Source organism: Botryllus schlosseri, chromosome 15 (genome assembly GCF_051294905.1).
Source record: "Botryllus schlosseri isolate E-star chromosome 15, Bs_hap1, whole genome shotgun sequence".
Lineage (NCBI taxonomy): Eukaryota > Metazoa > Chordata > Ascidiacea > Stolidobranchia > Styelidae > Botryllus > Botryllus schlosseri.
In genome coordinates, this window is record NC_137250.1 from 22,656,319 (window position 1) to 22,679,471 (window position 23,153).

The 23,153-nt window shown below is 39.5% G+C and overlaps 1 protein-coding gene across 1 annotated transcript in view; it reads right to left on the bottom strand.

Annotated features, from left to right (window-relative positions):
• Nucleotides 1-22,677, bottom strand: part of LOC145457252 (uncharacterized) — a 37,054-nt gene extending 14,377 nt beyond the window's left edge. The window contains exons 1-3 of the mRNA XM_080335439.1: nucleotides 20,561-22,677; nucleotides 15,506-15,591; nucleotides 6,623-6,764 (exon numbers count right to left, since the gene is read on the bottom strand). Coding sequence (XP_080191565.1) covers nucleotides 6,623-6,764; nucleotides 15,506-15,591; nucleotides 20,561-21,113 — 781 coding nt within the window. The 5' untranslated portion in view covers nucleotides 21,114-22,677. The remainder of the gene's footprint in view (nucleotides 1-6,622; nucleotides 6,765-15,505; nucleotides 15,592-20,560) is intronic.
• Between the last annotated feature and the right edge of the window lie 476 nt (nucleotides 22,678-23,153).

Consider the following 23,153-nt stretch of genomic DNA (forward strand, 5'->3'; position numbering starts at 1 on the left):
TGCAAGCGATTGGAAATAGGTCGAAAGTTCACGGCAATAGTAAAAAACCTCGCCATCTGATCCACGTAAGCTCTGCCTGACGAAAAACCTAAAGCGAAGGTGGGTCGAGCTAGAAGTTGGTGGATCAGGAATCGTTGTTAGAAATACCGGCCTGGTGTAAATGACCATAGCAATCGTAACGCCATGAACCAAAAACAACAATAACAAAAGTGAAGAATAATACGCTATTAAAAACCATACTCAGCTATAGGCGTTGAGCATAATACAAAATAGGTATATACGACAATAATACCACATATATCATTCTGAATGGCATCTGATTGCACAAAGCTAAGTCGACGCTATATCAGGAAATGGATATTATTATCGCAATAATGCGTTGATAACGACAACACCGTATTACTCGTGAAATGAATTTGCGTAGATTTACTTTGCGATCGTGTGGTATCTGACTTCCCTCTCCTAATTGCTATTTCGTTCCAATAAACACCAGCCCCACAAAATCTGCCGAATCGGTAAAATTTCAGCACTCTAATTAGCAACGATTTTATCATGCAACAATCTGATTACCCGACACGGCCGGAGTTCATGGCGCAGTTATGTTTTCGCTGCGTGTGGGCGAGATATATATCCCTTTATCCCCCTTGAAGTTGCGGTTGCTTTTTATAAGAGCACCGGACGATAGAGTAGACATTATTAAGTCTTATAGACAATTCAGACAGTGACGGGATTTCCGATTCTGGTTTTTCTACCAGGTCTATAATTCAAAGTTCAACACCACCCCGTTATGAACTATGAAAGCGCCTGACGCAGACTAAATTTTCTTAATATTTAGTAGATCGGCGAGTTCAACCTTCTGCCTTTAGTGCAGTGCTTCTCAAACTATAGGAGGCGTGGAAGCATCCGAAGGAAGGCGCGAAGCCGCCTGAGAGAAATGATGTTTCTTGAACTAGGAATGACTTTAATTTGTGCTGGATCTTTCAACGTTCCACGTTTCAACAATGGCAATAATCCTAATGGTATTTCGATTTGAAATGTCATATTTGCGTCGTAACATCCACACACTGATGCTACCAGACTGATACCGACTAACCAGAAGATGTCCTTGAATGAAGTGTAACTGGTGAATGCGTGTGGCAGTGCCATTGGTTTTTGATCGCTAAAATATCTATGTGCTACACGAGCTACCATTGCACATGATTACGATTAACAAAATAGTAAACTGGAAATTTTTTCGCGCTTCGCGACATTCACCTCCAGCTCGTATTTGTTGCTCTCCGTATAATCCGAATTGTATATTTCGGAAGGGCTGAATAATGAACAGCCATAACACCGTCCGTGCCACCAAACAACGCGTTGAGATTGCAAACATTCTGGTTCAATATTTCTGATAGGACGAAAAGGGGGGTGCGAAATTTTTCACTATCATCAAGGGGGGGGGGGGGAGTGTCGAAAATAGTAAGTATACTAAACCTAGTTAGTAATGTAATGCAGGGATATACGTAAATCCAGCTCAAGTGCCTCAAAATGTCGAAGTAATGCCTTACTGATCAACCCTGTTCGTTAGCGAATGCGATAGTCTCATAAATTGCAGATACGTTTCAAATAGTTTAACAACAATACTTCAACGCCCTTCGGATAATACCGCTCATTCTTCACAGACTATATTCACCAATACTTCGACGAGAGGAATATCCACACAGCCTGCACAATTGATTGGAAACTCGAAACAACTTACATACGCGAGCTGGTTGCCGGCTTTGAGACGACATTCGCTCATAAAAACTTTACCGCATATTACGTCCATTGGGATCTTTTTGAGTTTTGCGCCATTACTAAGTCTGACAGTGAGCAGTAATAATTAAGTGAGCTCAATCTGAATCGTATCGACAGTACATTGGAGATAGAGTAATGTGTCACTGCGTTAACGCTGTGGTCGGTACGGTACGGCGGTATCGGCACCTCAAATCAGAGTAGGCAACTAGAAAATTTCAAGCTTTTCCAATTTTGATTAAAATTAAAACTATAGTCTCGCAGTTTCTTCTAAATTAGATTAGAATTGGAATTAATGAATTCGAATTATTGAATTTAACTAAATAATTCAAGTTGCGTGACGAGGCTAATTAGAGCTAGATTCCGGTGATCTAATTCCAATTTAATTTGTGAAGTATTTCTATGTTTTAATTGTAATTCTAATTTAATTTATGGTATTCCTGAAGATGCCATAGGAGAACTGTACAGTGTGAATGTCGCTGTACAGACATTTGACATTCTCGTGCTTACGAGACCGAATTTTTGGTTCCGACAAGAACCAAACTTGATTTCTGTAGCATTTCTTTCTGATTCGAAATTTCATTTTTAAGTTTTTGTGAATTCAGTTATTCCAACTGAAATCCAATTTGAATGAATACTGTGTAGCTATAATTCTAGTTGTAATCTAATACGGTGACATCCTGTTTTGTGATAAGATTGTTGATACACAATGTTCTTTCCAATTCTCTACTAGTGGCTGATGATTATCTTGACGAGTGTCAGCCGAAAATTTTCTAGTTCATTTCAATATGAACATTGAACATACTTGAAGTTCTGTCCCTCCAAGAAGTTATTCTAATTCGGAAATATGAAAAGTTCCGGAACAGTAGTTCAACTATAGTCGAGCGCGCACACACGGTTACGTTGAATGGAAACTGTCGACAACCCAGCCCGTTCGCATACTAATCCCAGCAGCGGCGGGGCGCGTTTCTTCGCTTGCCTCTGACTAACGGCTTACGCCACCGGATAAGGTGGAGGTGACGTCACGAAAACAAGTTCCAAAGGGCACGCACCCCGCATAATCGCCGCCGGAGAGCCGAGATGGTGCGCGCAGAACCGAAAAGCACTGACTCAACGCGGTATCGTGCGGTTGACTCATCAAAATATAATTTCGACATTCCGCCGTGGACGATTCGAGAATTTCCCCGGTTTGAGGGTGACGCGCGAGTGCGCACTGCGCAGTGGGTGATGAAGCGTACGCGAGCCGGTTTTGAATTTGAAGAGACATTTCGAGACACGAAACTTCAGTACACAATCCCCTACTATAGCTGCTGACGATGACCCCTGACGATTGCCAGCCGAAAATATTCGTGTTTATTTCAATATGAATATATTATTCAATTGTATATTGTAGTTCTGTATCTCTACGATGCTCTTGAAATATAACTGAATATTACACACTCCTAAACGCCCAATATTCGAGTTTGGTATTCACGGTAGACACAGGGGTTTTGTGAGTAGTGTAGTGCAGACTTTTACAACTAGATATATAACTCCCGTAGTATAATTAGAATATTTAGAGCGAAATGCAGGTAATCTAATTCTAATCTAATTTGTGAAATGTTTCTATGCTCTCATCTAAATTGTAATCTAATTTCTGGTTTTCCTATGAGGATGAACTGTGATTTGATATGAACTGAACTTGATTAAATTTCCAAGCTTTCGCGAATTAAGTAATTCTAATTCTAATTCTAATCAAATTTGGGAAAAAAACTGTGTAGCCATATTCCTAATTGTAGTCTAATTTGAAAAAATGTAATTCTAATTCTGATCTAATTTAGACAGGCTGAAAATTTTATAGCTGTCCCAGTCAGTTTCATTTCAATACGGATGTAATATTATTCAATTGAATATCAGCCAGGTGTAAAATGACCGTAGATGTCGAAACACCACGAATAATCAACATTATGTACGTCACTATCTTAACATTCATTTTAACATATCACTATTTATGGCATTACGCGCCACGGTCCGGGGTAATTTAATCGAACTGTAACCAAACGAACTTTTCACGGCACATTACGAAATCAGCCAACGATAGTAAGTTGTGCAAGGTAAACGCGATATCCAACAAGTTAGTAAAAACGATCAATAGAAATACGAAACAGTATGAAGAACAAAAGTGACGACTGTACTTTGCTATCTGTTATCGCATGTGTCGTTGCACATTGTCGAACAAGGCGGAAATAGATATTGATTAGGTAAAGAATGAGCAATCAATCACCATGGTCGGCAGACTTGTATTTAGTTCGTTGACGGTCAACTATAACCAACGATTTTTTGAGAAGTTCTAGTTCTAGTTGTCCTAGTTGGCAATTTTTAAAATTGAGTAGTTCTAGTTGCGAGTTTTAAAAATTGAGTAGTTCTAGTACTGGTTCTAGTTGCGAGTTTTAAAAATTGAGCAGTTCTAGTTCTGGTTCTAGTTGCGAGTTTTAAAAATTGAGTAGTTCTAGTTCTGGTTCTAGTTGCGAGTTTTAAAAATTGAGTCGTTCTAGTTCTAGTTATAGTTGCAAGTTTTAAAAATTGAGTAGTTCCAGTACCAGTTGCGCTTTTTGAAAATTCAGTAGTTCGTACAAGTCTGATGGTCGGGAAATACGCATTATTATTGGCAACTGTCTGTTCTCTTGTACCATCTTTAAGAAAACCAGAATTAGACTAGAATTAAAATACGAGCATATAAACAGATCACAGATTTAACCATAATTAGATTACCGGCATTTCGCTTTAGTTAGTATAATTAGTAAACTAGAATGATCTAATTGTACAAGTCTGCCCTGCACACTCTACGATCGTCTATTTGATCACGAAAACTCACACCCTGTGTATAGTAGGGTTGTCCGTAATTTGGAAAATCTCAAAAAGGATGCGTATCCATGTCTCATTCTATAGATTATTGATGAAAAACGTCAATGAGCCTGCAATAAGCACACAGGAAAGCCGTTAAGATTTGTCTTAATGCGTTTGAAAGTAGCTGCCGTAGAGTCGGCGTGTCAGCGACCACAGAACGGCGAGAAGACTAGTAATCACGAAATGACGTCTACTGATTGGTTAATCAGCTATGCTTGAATGATCACGATCGCAGCGGCTTGCTGATATGTGCTTCTACTAATTCAAGAAGTTTGCTGACGATAATATTTCTGTAAACGGCTCATTGACGTTTTTTATCAATAACACTGGTCCACAAAATGAAAATAAAATTTTTAGGCAGAACATCTGACAGCCATTTCTGGGGTTTTTGAGGTTGCTGATTACGAATATCACATTAGTTTTGTCAGATTGGCTCTTTGTCAGAAGATATTCATACCCCTAAAAAAACCAAAATTACAGTATTTACCCTTAACTATTTCACTTGTTAGGAAGAAAATTGTATTTTTTTTAATTTTATACTGCGCATGAATAGATAATTGACTATGAAGAACCCTCATGTGGCTCTCAGTCATTCTATCAATATCAACATGACATGATGCTAAATATTTCTTCGTCAAAAAAGCGGTTTGTGAGCCTAATAAATTGTACTTTTGCACAACGGAAATACATATTCTTCTGTATCAATTGGTCATTCTACCAAGATTAAAGAGGAGTATAAAACTATAAAATTTGTTCTTGAAGAGTTCAACTGCAATACTCAAATGCGTCTCATTTCTCTTGAATGGTAAATTGATAGTTTTTCCGCTCAGTCAACAAAGTGGGTATACCTAGTAACCCTGACAAACGAGAAGCTTAAATATGGTATCTGGTATATTCGAATTGGAATGAAAGATTGCAATTTCATATTTGGAAGGAGTTTACTACAAGTAATTTCTCCTAAGATGTAGTAAATAAAACGTTTTAGATGATCACAAAGCACCCAACTACTAACAGTTGGTCCGAAAATTCGTAGCTGCATTTCGAAATCTTGAACACAAACATGAGCATAAAAGTTCACTTCCTGTTCAGTCATCGTGATATATTTCCTGATCATCTTGTTGATTAGCAAGGGGAGAGGTTCGACCAAGATATCAGAACAACAGGAGAAAGATATCAGGGCAGATGAGATGAACAATTGAATATATTACGGCAGACCATTGCCGGAACCTTTCGAGAAACTGCTCTAAATAGCTTACAGGCGAAATTCGTACAATAAAACAATTGTGCTTTAAAATAAACTAATAATATTATATTCCAACTGATTATTTCAAATTTACAATAGGTGGTTGACGTAAATCTGATTTAATTAATGCCACGTTGTTTGAGTATCTAAGTAACGGTACTTATATACATGACTAGAGTTTATTTATGATATATGTGAAAGTATGTAACTACGATAAATGTATTACCCCTAAATATAGTGCCGTTGCTGCATTTTGATTTAAAAGAGTCTTCTGTGTGTAAAAATAACAAGTAGATTGGATTTTCAAACTTTATAGTACGACTGAGCCGATTTTATATCTAGTCATTACCGCGAAAATAGGGGATTTTGCTCAAAATGGCCCCATGGGTTATCTCCACAACACGATCCAATTTGAAGTAACTAAGGTCATATTCGGAATCTGTGGCCTTCAGAACCCCCAAAACCACTCTTACTTTGTCTGCCTAAAAAAATGTGTTGACCAGTGTAATCTATAGACTGATACATAGATATTGGATACGCATCATTTTTGAGATTTTCCAAATTATGGACAACCCTAGTGTGTAGTCACATACAGAAACGCAAACATAATATAAATCAGCAACATACACATGCAATTATACTAAAAATACAAGTGCTGCCAAACCAAACCCCCGTGGACAAGACCTTACACTGAAAGCCCCACAGTTAAGATCAACTCACCCTCACGCGACATACCGCTACGTAAACACTTCTGTAGTCTGCAGTACTGGCATCGATTCCGATTGGTCCTGTCGATCACGCAGTTTCCCTGCCGGGGACACGTGTAGGTGGAGTTGTTTTGCTGGCTTCTTCGAAAGAATCCCTGGAACACAGAATAGGCATTGGGATGATATGTGATGATAGTCAGATAGTCATCCCTCAAGATTACCGGACCATAATTTGACCTATCGACCTCGCCGACCGACACATGCAGCATTCATTTTTCTCGATTCCTTTTATGATATCCTTTTAAATCCAGTGTGCATGTCCCTTATTTACATGCCGTAGGCCAAGGTAGGTGTCTGATTGAAAGACTGATTCTGATTCCAAGCCGTTTCGGCACCTTCAGCTTCATATCTTCTCATTATATCGCAATCTTGTTGTGTATTGATTGGAACAATATTTTCAATAAAATGATGACGAACTGAAGTGGCTAATGACGAATGGATTGCAGAGTTACGAGCAACAATATAAAGGGAGGGGTGTCCGGTCTAGAGTTAAACAACTTAACTTTCTTCAAATTAGATTAGAATTAGAGCGATAGCTACACAGTTTTCTTTAATTAGGTTCGAATTACAATTACTGAATTCGCAAAAACTTCGAAATGGTATTGCATTCTGATCTAAGTGAATTCAAGGTCAATCACCCCAAAACCAGAGTTGGATAACTAGAAGGTTTTCACCTTTCCCGGATTAGAATTATAACTGTACAGTTTATTCCAATTTAGACTAGAATTAGAATCATAGATACTCATTTTTTCCGAATAATAGCTACATAGCTTTTTTCAAATTAGATTACAAGTAGAATTACTGAGTTTGCAAAAACTTGGAAACGAAATCGAGTTCAGTTCATGTCAAATCATAGTTAACTCTTATAAGCATGAGAATAGGAAATGTCCGTACAGAAAGCTTGGCTCGGTTCGCACTATACAGCTCTCCTGTAGCATTTTCGGGAAAACCAGAAATTAGAATAGAATTAAAATGAGATCATCAAATTTGGGTGCAACTAATCAAATTAGACAACTAGAATTAATTTCAAGTCTGAGCAAGCCGTTGTAAGGAGAAACCAGACAAATATTTCGTTCCATTTCTCATTGCCTGTATCCTCAACATGCATTTAATCTACGATAGCCATTAGCTGACTGAGATCATTATCATTCATTATTGACTGCTTATTTGGTCATTTTCAACACCATCCGCTACGTCTGGCCCGAATATAGCCTCCACCATGGCGGTAGGATTGTTCAAAAATTCCCTTTTTCCGGATTCCGGGGATTCACTGATTAAATTACTGGGATGCCTATAATAACGTGGCTCGCCAAATTTGGATCGATTCCATCAGGTAGATGTGAACGCACAGGAGTTTGAAAATTTTGAATATAGTATTATTTAAATTGAAAAAATATCAAATTTTACTGTCAACCCCATGAATATGTTAAGTTGTCTAAAATAACTATGCTTAACCATTTTTGCTCAATTGCAACCGGTAGAAGCGGAATGATTGCAGTTATAGCATTGACGGTGGGCAATCCCAGAATTATGAATGAAAAATTCAAATATCTTCCGCTTCTACGGGTCAGAATTGCGTCAAATTTGTTTTGCATAGTTTGGAAAAACACTGTGTAGCTATATGTCTAATTTATTTTCAGTCTAATTTGGAAATGACTTTGTAGCGATAATTCTAATTCTACTCTAATTTGAAAGAAAAAAATTTGTAGCTGTAATTCTAATTCTTATGTAATTTGGAAAGGCTGAACAATTTATAGCTTTCCCGTGTCCAAGGATGCATCTGAACATTTGGTAGTTCTGGTCTCGAAACACGCCAACAACAGGAAGACCATCGTTTTTGTATTGCCTCGCAAAATTTTCAGCTGATGATTCCTGAGCTCAGCAGATATGTATTGATTGTTCGTCAACCGCACGCTGCTAAAACTATCTTTACGTATTGCGGTATATTTATGATCAACCTTACTGGAGCAGTTCGGCGATGGGGTTGTAGTCAACACATTTGGAAATTGCGTATCTGTGCATAATTTATTGCGGACACTGGGCGTGGCATTCCGCTAGATGTGAACGCCGATTGGAAATTGAAAACGCATTGACGATATCAGGCCAACACACAACATATCTTAAAAGCTATACAGAGATGGAAGTGCCGAGAGTTCGTACTTCGTACATATGAAGCAGAATTGGACTACTAGATGATTTACAGCTTTTCCACATGGTTGTAATCAAGTCACAAGGCTCCGAGTCACAAGTCAATCTCACATTTATAGTTTTGACTCGAGTCAAGTCGAGACATTTCAATTCACCACCGAGTCAAGTCCGAGTCCAAGTCAGCGAGCAGAGGGTCGAGTCCGAGTCATGGAATTATGACTCGAGTCCGAGTCCAAGTCATTGTGTTCACTGCTCTGTTTCCAGTTAAAGTCTTGGTAAACCCACTTTTTATAACTCTGTTTGGTGATATCGAATGGTTCGCATTTAAAATATACCAATTTTCCCCACTCTTAGCAGTTTCTGGTCGCCTTTTCAAGTACCAGTGCCAACAGACGAAATCCCAATAGTGTGTTGGCTTCGGAATTACAATGAAATGTCGGTCTTGGCCGTCTGAGTCTCGAGTCAAGGACTTGGTTCGAGTCATTCGCAATGACTCGAGTCCAAGTCGAGTCAATACACAGATTGACTGGAGTCGAGTCGAGTCATTTCCGTATTTTGAAAAAATGACTCGAGTCAAGTCGAGTCATCAGAAAATCGTGACTCGAGTCGGACTCGAGTCGAGTCATGACTCGAGTCATTACAACCCTGCTTTTCCAAAATGGATTAGAATTAGAATTACAGTTGCACAGATTTTCCAAATTAGATTATAATTAGAATTGATGAATTCCCAAAACTTGGAAATTGAATTCATTTCAGAATTAGGGAGAAACACAACAAAAATCTAGTTGAGAATGACAAATATCCGCCCGTTTCGCACTGTAGGCTAATGTTCTCTTGCAGTAATTTCGGGAAAACCAAAAATTAGATTACAATTGAAATGAGAGCGTGAAACATTTCACAAATTACATTAGTATTATATTGCCGGCATTTCGCTCTAATTGTAGTTTAATTGGACAACTGGAATTAGCTAGTTGTCCAACCCTTACATGAAGCAAACCTAACATCCCGCTAGCTCATCGTGTCCAACTAAATTATTTTTTATACTACGTATTTCACACATCTTAATCGAACATCTACTTTCTGTCATTTTACAATTGAAGTATGAACTATATGTTGCGATGTGTCTAGTCGAGGACAGATATTTGACAGCTTCATAACGGGGCGCGCTGTAAAACGGTATCCATATCATTAGCAACACGCACAAGTGATCTGTGATGAATGGGTGTGTTGCACTAGTCTGGCAGTGTCGAGGAGACCCAGACAGGAGCTACGTTTTCGCCCCAAACCATATATAGTACGTACCAATTATGTTGTATCAACATTCAGCCGTTAGTTGAGGAGATCATTTCGATAAAGATGTTTTTCGTTAGTGAGGCGTCCAAGGTATTATTAAGCGAATAATTATATATAAAGTATACCATTCTCATTACGCGACAATAGCAACCATAGTAATAACACAAATGCGTTAAATAATGGTTTATTGACGAGTTCAGTTACATCGAACACAGTATATTTAAAACGGCAATAGCACTGGTCAACACAATTTATGTTGACTTCGATCTGACAGTTGTCTTTGACTAACTTTTGGGCACTGAATTAAAAAATGACTTCGGTTTTTCTCTATCACATCAAGTTTTTGGGTTCGGCACACACCACATTGTCTCATAATCCACATAAATGTACCGTTTTTAATATTTTGAGTTTGGTGCATAAAAGGTTTCAAGAACCACTAGCAAACGAAAGTATCTCAATAGTCTTCAAATAAACATCTGTACTGCTCTATTTGGTTGATTTAAACTGACATTGCTTCTGAAGAGCAAATGAAGTGCGAGTTTTAGGGTACAGATTTATGCTAATAACTCTTTCTTTAATGGACTGTCTCGCTTGATACTCGAGCAATAGCTCGAATAAGCTCCAATATACTATGGTATCGTCACCCCATTACCTTCAGATATTGGGGAAGCTGTCTCGTTGCTCATCGCTGACTACGCCAATGTTTTCCGGGAAATTAGCGATATAGCTTTACCGAAATGCTTTGTATTTTGATGCCATATATTGCAGATGAGTTCGCTGAAACTTCTAATATAGCTTCTGAGCAATTTCGATACAATTCTATGTTCATGTATTCCCAAGCAATCTCATGACAACATTTTCAAATGATAACCAAGCATTTCTTCCAAATCTGATATTGACCCACCGAAACGCTAATCTGTGATGTGTTGCAGAATTTATGAACCAACACATGCACCAGTAATAACTTTTGTAATGACAGGCCAGTAAAGGTCAAAGTGAGGTTATGGACGGAACACTTGCTTTCAGTTGACAATTCTTCACCGGATATTTTCATTAGGCCAAGCTTTGTGCATGGGGCTAGAAAATAATTATTTCTCTCTCAACTAGTGGCTCTTCTGAAATATTGCGATCAACAGATTCAAATTCAAATCTCGGAGGCCAGTTCCTTATGACCTAGTGCTTTTTTGGATGTCTGCTACCCCACATATACACATATAACGGGTGTCTTTATCTAGTACATGCGTATCCTTGGTGTTTGACCTCTCAGAAAACACAATATTTTAAAGTCGGTACATTCGCACATATGATCTAATCGAGTTTGTTATATTACAACAAGTCAATGTTTCTGTATTTCTTACGAAGACTGGCTGAGTGTGCAATTTTGTTACTGCACCGTATAGGTTGCCATTTCGAAGAATGCCACACTTTAGGATCCTTTTTGAGATGCCATTGGAATTTGCAATTCACTTGAGTTGTAAGTCGGGATTTCAAATACCTCCACTAACCCACGGTATCCGCAGTATTATCCCAATGCCAGTATCACGGCAATACACAAAGCTGCCGAAAGTATAGGCCACGATAAATAGGCTGTTACTCCTGATCGAAAGTGAGATACCTTCTCTACCTTGCCAAGTAATCGTTTCTCACATCGTAAGAATGTTAAAAGTTCCGAAGATTTCTATTCCAAGTCCCTAAGCCTATGCCAGATCATTAACTTGCGTTGATGGACTACTCTACTTTCTGAATCATCTTCAGTTTCTAAATCTTCATTTTTAGGCCTGCTATCTCTAAGATCGTCGTCTTGATCGAAATCGTCGTCGAGCGTATAGGAGTTAAGTTACACTGGATCAGCTGAATGAGGCATAGGACGTTTAGCTGACAGTAAATGAAATGTTTATTTTTCTTGCCTTATCCTGCAGTTTGCATCAAATCAATGTCTAAAATTTCCTTGGATGATTACATCCTCTAACCAAAATTAGGCTAAATCATCGGCCTAGATCGCTACCAGTACCTTTTTGCATAATATTTCAATTGACCCCTTTGGTATAAAACTTAATATATTATTAAAGTGTGGATTTGAATAAGGTATGTAAAAGTAATATGGCTAGATTCGTGAAAATTTGCATATTTTGGGCATATGTTGTAGAGCAAAAACTTGACGTGATAGAAGAAACCAGCATACCAAAATTAGTCTAAATCAAGTGCGAAATCGAAGTCAACAGATTTTTCGTTCAATATTGTTGCCCAGCGTAGTCAGAAAAAAGTCTCAATGTCGGCGTATTACACATGGGAGACTTAAAACGAAGTTAATCGATATCATATTAAATTAATTTTGAACTTGTGTGTTAAATATTTCTTGCCTCCTCAGTGTAACAGAGATGGCTCGAAACAGATCGAAGAAAAACATACCTGGACATTCCATTATGCGATGATTATGCTTGGTGACTCAAAATATGCATTCAGTTCGTTCATCTCGGTTGTCGCTGGGCATTTATTAGGCTTTTTATTTCTATTGCGCATAACGGATATGTTCCAAAAAAGATTCAGCCGAGATATATCATGTCGAGAATTCATAGTTCAGACTTGCACAAACTACTGGATTTTCAAAATGCGCAACTAGAACTAGAACCAACGACCTTTAGAATCCCGCAACTAACTAACTAAAACACAGAAAACTAATAATACGAATCACTGAATTCGGAATGAGTTGCGAAATATTGGAGATAGAATCGGCATTTCAAAGGAACGGGGTTTACAGTTTACAATGGGAGGGCCTTCGACCCCCTGAATACGACACCGTTAGTAGTGATGACTCTGAGCTAGCAATGGCCGCAAGAAGATCACACAACCAAACACCGGTATTGCGATTCACGCCAGACGACGATACGTGTTCCCCAGATGTTCGGCAACAATATTCTAACGCGCAACCAGAACTAGAACTACTCAAAAAACCGCAGTTAGTTGGTCGTAGCCGTTAGAGGTAGCTATATATTCGAAACACACAGGCTATGAATTTAAAGGATAAGTATTCGTGCGTATAATAATCACGAAAGTAACTAATCGGTCGTTATTTTTATGAAAAGATTAGAAAATCCAGTCAATTCCCTCTCCGGATGTGTACTGGTTTCTGTGAGCAACAGCACGATATCGAGATTGATTAAACAAGACCGCGAGTTTTCGTTGACATCAGATATTTTGTCCGCGTGATTCACAGGGTCGGGCGAAATTTTGGTGAAAAGCGATGGATGGCGCAGTTATCGGAGTGGATGTTATGCGTGTTTGTCGAAGATATCTTGTGTGGATTGACTCAAAATCGATAGAAAAAGCGACAAAGCAAACGGGGAACGGACGGGAAATGTGACTTGAATCGGATTCGGGAAAATAAGTCCAACCATAACCACACTAGAATCGTAGCTATTGTCATGTGGATTAAATTTACCCATCATACGATTGGACTGAAAATAGTGTCGAGTTTCGAATACTGGTTATACAGTATAGACACTATGCAGGAATGTCTTAGGACAGTGGTTCTGAAACTGTACTAATATGGAGAACCGTTACGCTAATCTGAGAGCCTTCGGCGAACCTCAAATTTTCACCGAGTCACAGGAACAAAAATCTACGGCATTACACATCTAATACATTACTGCAGAATACCGATGCACAAGATGAATTGTCAATCAACAACAGTGTTAAAGGAACAAATCTGTCAAACATGATTTAGACACAAAGCAAAAGGATGATGATGAACATCTACTGGAAATCAGTTTGATTTCTGCTGTATGAGACGCGTGTGTGTGTCCAGACCCCAGCGTAACACTGATACAGGATCAGCAATCACTGGTTAATAAACACAGTGCTAGTGTGCGTGAATTGCAATTGGACAATCAAAATCATAATATTGCATAGGTATGCAATGCAATGCATATACGTCACGATCATAAGAGTAGTTTTACGCTCATTGCGATACTCTGACAGAATTTTCTTTCCGTGTCAGACCAATTAGACTAATCAGAGCTGAATGCCGATAATGTAATTCTAATTTAATCTGTGAAATGTTTCTATGCTCTAAATTTAATTATGATCTATTTTCTGGTTTTCTCGGAAATGCTACAGGAAAGCTGTATAGTGCGGAACGAGCCAAGCTTGCTGTACGTGTACGTACATGTACATTGTACATCTCATAAGAATGAACCATGGTTTGATATTAACGGAACTGAATTCGATGCCCAAGCTTTCGCGAATACAGTAATCCTAATTCCAATCTAATATGGAAAAACTGTGTAATTATAATAATAATCTTAATCGAAGTTGGAAATAACTGTTCGGCTATGATTCTAGTTCTACTCTAATTTGGAGAGGAAAAAAACACTGTGTAGCTGTAATTCTAAATCTAATCTAACTTGATTTGATTCTGAGGTTTAAAGGATAAAAGAAAATCGCAACTTTCACACTCGGGATATTTCATACCACGATTGTGTACGCCGCGTGCCCACTGCAGCCCATAACCACACGCGCGACTCCAAGCATCAAACTAGGTCACATTAAAAGAATTTGGTCCCTAACAAAGAGAGAAAATAGTAACCGCCAAATCCATTATAATCTAGTCCATTACCGATGTAAAATAAATAACCTGTTGATAAGCCACATCTCAAGAGACCCTCAAAGAGACGTACTCTCCCTATATGGAGCTAAACGCCTTACCTGTGAAGGCGAAATACGTGTCAGTGGGTCACTGGTCGGATTTATAGTCTTGGTTTTGAATGATTTATTAAACAAAGTCGCTAGTGACGCCAAATTTGATACAGCTAACGGTTGATAACAGAATTTGATATGCTGTTAGGTTGGGCAAAGAAGTAAGGTTCGTAACGAACATTTAAATACGGCTTGCAGGACGCATTGTAATAACAATATGTAGCAATCGCTAAATTAAACGCACACTGGACATTTGCTGCATCAGAAATTACGATGCACATACAATTCCATAGCTTACGATTGTGAAGGCACGTAGAATTGCAGCAAAAATTCTAAAAGCACCGGGCGATTTAAAAAATAAATTTGGGATATCATCGTAATTGTATATTGTAATTGTAATTGTATACTGCGTATTTACATTTTGTTCGTCAGTGCATGACGCGGTACGGCCAGACTTGAACAAACTACTGGATTTTCAAAATCCGCAACTATAGGACATGGACCAGAACTACTTACTTTTCAAAATCTGCCACTAGGACTTTCATATTGACAAAATCGAATATTTTTAGCTGACTCTCGTCAAGGGTAATCGTCATCAACCGCTAGAGAATTAGAAATAATATTGTATATAAACAATCGCATTACCAAGTAGCCTTACGCCTAGAAGTTCAACCGCACGTAACCACAGAAATCACCGTACCTTACAGCCTTCACAAGTCAATACGCCGTAATGGACACCGGACGATTTGTCGCCGCATACTTTGCAAGGAATGTTTTCGATCTGAGCTGAAACAAGACAGGTGATACATAAACAAATAAGCAACGCACACAAATTACGTTCCACAGTTGCTAATCATATTCCCGGGCCTTTGATGTCTGATTGATTACTCCGGTTATGCAGAGTCAATCTTTTTCGATAGCACGGGAGCCTTCATGGTGACTTGCGCGATTCCGAGCGAGTCGACGCTTAATTTTAATACGCGTAGCTGTGTGTATTCGTGGGGGCATAACCGGAAAATTGATTGATGGGGAACTAACGAAGTGAAGACAATTGTCATCAAGGCTGTCGGATAGCCTTTACCACGTTAAAGGGCTGGCCAGAACAATAGTTTACGGACCATGAACAGAATAGGACTAACCACAAAGGGCGCTGAGATGCTATTACGTCATTTTTCAATTCGATTGTATGCAGGAAGAATAGCGGTCTTCATATGCAACACAGACATATTCAAGATAATGCTAGTTCCAAGTACCAATGTGCATACTGAGCATTCTAACATCAGACTTCAGACAGATCGGACCAAATGTCGTTTCGGATGTTGTGAAATTCCTTACATCAAAAGCACTTGAATTAGCCTTCAACTTGGCCACATTGTGCTCATCAAGCGAACTGTCGTCCCGATTAGCGTGCTAACTGGACATCGCAAATTCACAAAGCTGAACATTAGTGGAAAATCGTGGGGTAAAAACATGAAGATATGACTCGACGATGGACGCTGCTCGTTTACTTAACGATATTACGTACGGCGTCTGACATTATCGAAACAAGGATTCGCCCAGGTAACGCCCCTTGGCAAAGCTGTGAAGTGAATTTTCCTCGCGTCACATCGTTTCCAACTTCAAAACTATAAATTATTTCGTAGATTCGCCTGTGGATGTGCAAGATCATATCATTGCAGGGCTTGTACCGATTGCACTTATAAAGCAATGCTCCGTAGTGTAATTATCGAGACTATGGTAGTACAAAGGCCTCTACGATGGCGCGACATCGAAATCTGGCCACTCATTTGAACAGCACCATAGCAGATGACTACCACAGAGTATAGCGAATAAGACACATCAAAGCAACAGTGGTCAACTCAAACTTGCAAGCAGCGTCTGTCAGTTGTTTGATCCATAATCGCCTCAGCCTAGAGTCAGATTTCCTGCAAAGTCTCTCTCGGAAACGGCGCGTTTGATAGCCGGATCCGAGAGAATACGCGAAGGATTTTGATCGCGAGATATTTTGGAAATCACCTTGAGTCAACAACCCTCGATGCGAGATTTTGAGTGTGGACGCGTACGGTACACTCAGCAAAATTGACAGTGCTTACATCCCACAATTTCGGAAACGCAATATCGCCATGCTCCCGTTCGGTTACTACTACGAACATGGCGGAAGTTTCGAAAGTTAAAAACCATAATGTATTCATAATTTACCGCGGAGATAACGCGTGCAAAACAACGCATTCCGGAAAGACCCGCAGTTACGTAATTCGCGCGAATGAAACCCCATAAAAACGCCGGTCCCGGCGCCTTACAATTGCTTATGATCGGAACCCAATAATACGTGTGCCCGAAGTTGAAACAAGATATTTACTATTATTTATTATAATCTGATAGTGAGTGACTCTTCGAGGCGCAGAACTTCAATATACAATTGAATAATATTTTCGCATTGAAATAAACCCGAATATTTTCGGCTGACACTCCTCAGGGGTAATCGTCAGCAAGTAGTGAGAAATTTATATAACACCAGCCATATCACCTAATATGACGTCACCGGCACACAAAAATTGGAAAATCGAGGCGAAGATAAAATCGTACATTGATTGTTCGTCTCGGTTATTCAAATGTTGGAAGTTCTATTGAAATCTCTACTCTCAACATAAAGATATCATGCAATCTGATAGTGATTCGCATATTATCTATCAACCCTCACGCCCAATCTGGATGACATTTCCAAGACTAAAACGCTACAATGGAATTAAAATCTACCGCCAAGCCGTACTCTATTAAAAGGAACAGGCCTTGAGCTTCCTTGTGTGGCTTCGGTAGGCAAGTGATGAAAATAATATAGGAATATCTAGACAAGAATTCACTAATCACCGCGGATCATATTATGGACATTTTTCGGGTCAGGGAAATACGGAAGCTGAGATTAACAATGCGCATACTCTGAAACATGCACAAAATCAGAAATCGAGCTGATTAATATATTTACATTGAAATAAACCCGAATATTCTCGGCTGACACTCGGCAGGGTTAATCGTCAGCAACTATAATATAATTGAAAAGGAGATTGTATGTTAACAATAGCATCGTTATTGAACCGAAACATACGAAACCTTAACAGGAAGTGAGGACGAACTGTCCGTTTTGATTTTTTATTGTAAGATTTTGCTTGGGTGAATGCACCGCTAAATTCTCCATTGATAGTTCCGAAAATCATTGTCCTTGATCACGACAACGCCTCCCAAGAGAACACAAGGGCGGAAATTGTCGCTAAGACTTTATTCTGTACTTCCCCAAAAGCGATCCATCACAAATACAATCCCACGAAGCATCAAGCATGTTTCGTTGGGCACTTATCAGACTCGAAAAACAACGAATCTAGTTATTCGACGGACAATTAACTAGTTTTTTGAGTAGTTTACTTCAATATGAATATACTGTTCAATAGTTTACTTCTAGTTGCTGATTTTCAGAAGCAAGTTGTTATAGTTCTAGTTGCGCATTTAAAAATAAATTCACTTGCTGATCAACAAGACAACACGTATCGATATTTGGAGTGAATCGTGGTACCGGTGTTCTGTTGCGTGATGTTCTTGCAAGCATTGCTGGCTCAGAGTCATCACTATTCACAGTGGCGTAGCCAGGGAATGGAGTTTGTGAGGCGAAACCCCTCCCACTGGAAACTCGAAACCCAGTCCGTTTGAAAAGCCGATCCGATCCGACAAAAATTAATGACTTGCTTCGGAATTGAATCTAATTAGTTGTGTCATAGTTAGTTAATTGTGGATTTTTAATGGTCGCTAGTTCTAGTTCTAGTTGTGAGTTTTAAAATGGGAGCAGTTGTAGTTCTAGTTTCGCATTTTCAAAATCCAGTATCGTTTGTATAAGTCTGGTCGTTATTGTTCGTTTCATTTTCTATGTGGTAATATGCTGCACTATGCAGTGTACACACACCGAGCCCAAAGACAGTGTGACATCGCATCTTTGATCGCCCTGCCAAGGGACATAGAGAGGCGCGATTTTTCATCCGATTTTCAAGTTATGTTGGCAACACTGGCGATTAGCAGCCACGCAGCCCGGCGTCAGCGCGGTATTGAGCAGCACGGATCTCTAATCCGCGAATGCTTGAGACAGACAATGGTTTAATTACCTCGTTTGATCCGAGTTTATAAGATAAGATTAATTGACTGCATAAATATGCAAACGCCCACCCATTGAATAGATCTTCCGTCAGACTATCCCTTTGCATTTGCATACAATGCATAAATTCATCATTAATCAACACTATCGGATTTCTAGCCAGTCACCGCTATTAAAATCACAAAAGCAAACTATATATCCAGCATACGTTCAGCAGCGTTACCTACGGAGCTTATTAAGTTTGTCTGATATACGCGGCGATTGTCGCTACCAGAAGAGCATATGTGACAGATGCAGACACCAAACACACGCGACAACATTGCGATTTCGCGATAGGATTTGATTAGACACCGTCCGAAATGCTGTGAGGTAATGGTCGCCGTCAAAGGATAATCCCACCATCACGCAGCAAGGTATTCCGTGATATTAATCGAGCGCAGTTTAACTGATGCTATTGGCATAAGTAAAGTCACGCATTTACCAAACTTGCAATTGCCAATGCTGAGTTCCGTAATGATAAAGCCGGATTTGCAAAAGACTGCATCACCTTCAATCTGAACCCACAGCATTGTCACAAAATACAATGCCTATACAATCGCCTTGGTCGAAAATATACTAAATTACTTTTATTTGGTGTAGAAGAGACATTATATATCATCTGTGGTGTCAAAAATGGTACATATCTGAACTGTCCACATCTTTTATACTGTTATGAAGCCGTAAGTATAAAAAGGCTCGATACAGAATCGAATCACTCAGGGACTGGATTTCGCCAAACCCTAATCACAAGACACACAATGACCACGACCAATATAGTCCGAAAAAAAGCTTACAAAAATCAGGGTCGGTATTTCCTACAGGAGTCAGCGTGAAGCTATAGTACCAATTCATCTCGTTGTTTATGATTGTCACAAAGTACGGTATGAACTGCGACCGCGTAACGCACAACGTATGCAATGCATACAACGTACAAATACACGCACACGCCTCCTGTACCTTTTTTCCTACCTCAAGCTGATCATTATAAGGACATTCCATTATCCGAGATGCTTTTATGGATAAATTATACGGATAGGGTTGCCTTTAAAATGAAAATCAATATAAAACAAATATGGTTATAACAAGGCCCTTGTTTAAAACTTGTTTTTTTTTCAAGACATGACGGCACAAATAGTCACGTCATAGTGGATTGACATTGACAATTGAAGATATAGGGTAAATATATCTGCTTTGACAAAATATCTACGTACTATAGCTGATGAACCGACTATTTTGAGGGTTTCCAACCATCCCACATCGTATACGTCGGCTATATCGGGCGGTAATCGTCCGTAGGCTCATACAACATGTTTTTTGGAAAGTATTTACACAATTATGGCATAATTATACAACTTAAAAAGGCCCTTGTTTGAAACATTCTTTAAAACATGTTTTAAACAGCCATTTGTTTTAAATGCTACCCTACGGATAACACAAGTGACGCCTTTTGCGTCACGGAAAAAAGATTTGGTGCCTTTGCAATGACGTTTTACCATACCACAAGTAATGTTTTAAGCGATATCATGATTTCATGCATTCTGATTTACAACTATAGGATGGCAATCGGTCATATCTCCTTACCTCTAGCTGGTAAATTCTTCAAGGCATCGCGGAACCTTCTGTTGATAACGCTTTGTGGTAGATGCATGCAGTTTTCGAAGTACGGAAAACCGTCTGACGTTGATTCGCCTTCCATGCCGTGGTGATTAAACTGACTTGAATGTCCATTTTGAATGATACAACTCGGATGGCCGTTTCTGCCGTTCGGGTGAAGCACTTCGTGGATATTTGAAGCGCCGTCTTGGTGCAGATGCTGGAATTGAATGACCGAATGCTGTTGCTGTTGAGTTTGGCTCGGGTGCAGCCCTGGTTGGGGCATATGCGGGTAATAATGACGTGGAGGCGGTACGAATTGGGTTTCGCTTGTACCATTTGAGGCTTGAGCCCCGGAAAACACCGGTAGGTTGATTGATTGTCGAAAATGGTGGTTGTTAGGGGGGTGAGGAACGTTCATAGGGTCTTGCGACTGGGGCAAGTTATTCAGTTCGTCATCGACTTGGACAGAACGGGCATTTTGTCCGTTTTCGTTGTTTGGAAGGGAGTGCCCGTCGGCCTCTTCCCTATTTTCGCTCATTCGTTCTTTACAGCCAGCTTCCTAACATAAACATCTTTATCGCTTCATCAAAGCGTAGCGCGAGAGTTGCTGCGTCATACAAAAAACCTGGAAACGCGGAAACATGATATATTTTCAATTCTGCTGATTCAGGGAACGGCATTTCTCAACACTGACCACAGCTGTGGGCAGTAAACATGTGACTTAGGATCGCGACACAGGCTCGTATGAACGCGCGCGACCTTCCAATGACAGTAAACACCGAAGCGCCATTGATTCATCAAAGTATCCAAGGCCTAGGAACATATCTTCTAACTGATTACGTGGCAAAATATGGTGAATTCGGGTGCAGACGCGTTCGAGCAAGGTTCAAATCACACACTACCGCACCGTCACAAAAATACTGCACATAACCCAATCAGACAAAACTACGCAATACTGTGTACTTGATTGTACTCAGTTATAGCACTTTGTTATTTATTGATTGATTTACTATTACCATTGCAATACATGTCTTCAGCTACATCATGACGAACATTGATTTATTCAAAGCATGAGTGAAAGAGACGACAGCGATTGGTTATTCCGAATCAGAAAAGGAATGAGTGCCGAAAACACTCGTTTTTTCTCAATATGAATATATATGATTCAATCTGATATTAAATTTCTGTGCATCAAAGAGTCTCTAGAAAAGGTAAATTGCGGAAAAGGTACTGACTTCAAATTCTGAATGCGTTCAGTTCCGTTCCCTATGAGTCCTACCTTACCGCATATTTTTGCGCTCGTAGTGGGATTCACAGTGATTACAGTGGAGAGAAACTCCACCAATCGCCGCAAGTGACCGTCTCGTAACCCTGACCTTTACGGCTGTTCTGTCTGCACTCTTGACCCTACGCGTTCGGCGTTACCGGTACGCAACCTTTTACGGACAAGCTCCATTTTGGCCTGTTTAATACGAGCACGAACTCAGATCAGCAAGACCTGAATCGTTGCCGATATGTACCATTTGCCATCTCAAAACCCCTGGTTGGTGCTGCTATTAATCTTACAAGTGTCGAGCGCCTTCAGGACCATGTTTGCTTGTACAGACGATTTCATTTCGGAAGAAAACGTCGACAATCTTACTCATGTGAAACGCAAAACATGTGTTTCTACCGTGTTATTGATTGAATATATACTAAAGACAACATGACATGCTACACAATTACGATCCTGCTATATACCTAAGCCGCTATCAATTTGACGAAGTTGCAAGACCACCGGCCTAAGACGATAAATATAGAACCGCGAAAATCCAAACCGCGGTCGGCAAGTTACACAAAAACATCCCGACTCTCTGATAGCGTAGATAATTAGTATTATGCCAAATCGTATCGAATCTGCATTTCGAAAACATAACATTTCTGAATGGATATTTCGTTTGCTATCCTTCAACCGTCTGGACTTATCTGTTCAGAGTCTTTGAGTAATGAGCAAGGCTGTATATGTCACGCCAAAAGAATCTGAAGCGACACCCACATATAAGACTGAGTACTGCGCTCCTGCCAACAAGATCTGGGTAGTCATCTGGCCATAGAGAGCGAGTGAGAAAAAAAAGACGTGAAAAAGTATACCGACTTTGATTAACTATTATATTTCAAAATGACTGCTGCGTGAACATTTGTTTGCGCGTCGTTTCCCCTTCTCTCGTCAAGTCGCATTATTACGATCACATTGTTCAATAATTGCGACAGACGCCAATCTCAAAGTCGTTCATATCCAGACCAAGTTTAACCAAATATATTTAGTCGGGACAACAATCACTCATCTAGATTCATAGCGTATTGGCGACATCGGTACATTAGCATAAAAAGAATGAAGTTTCGAAAATACGTCGCTGCACATCTGTGCATCGCTATGCCATTCATTCCCGTGATTAATTTATTCAGTTCTATGCCTGAGAAGATTAGTGGAATCTCAAAACAGCTCAAGGTACTCCGAAATTGAATTCCTCAACAGTATTTTGCTAAATTCTACCCAGCTTACACGGGAGGAAGCGCAGTTAATGTGCGAGATAAATAG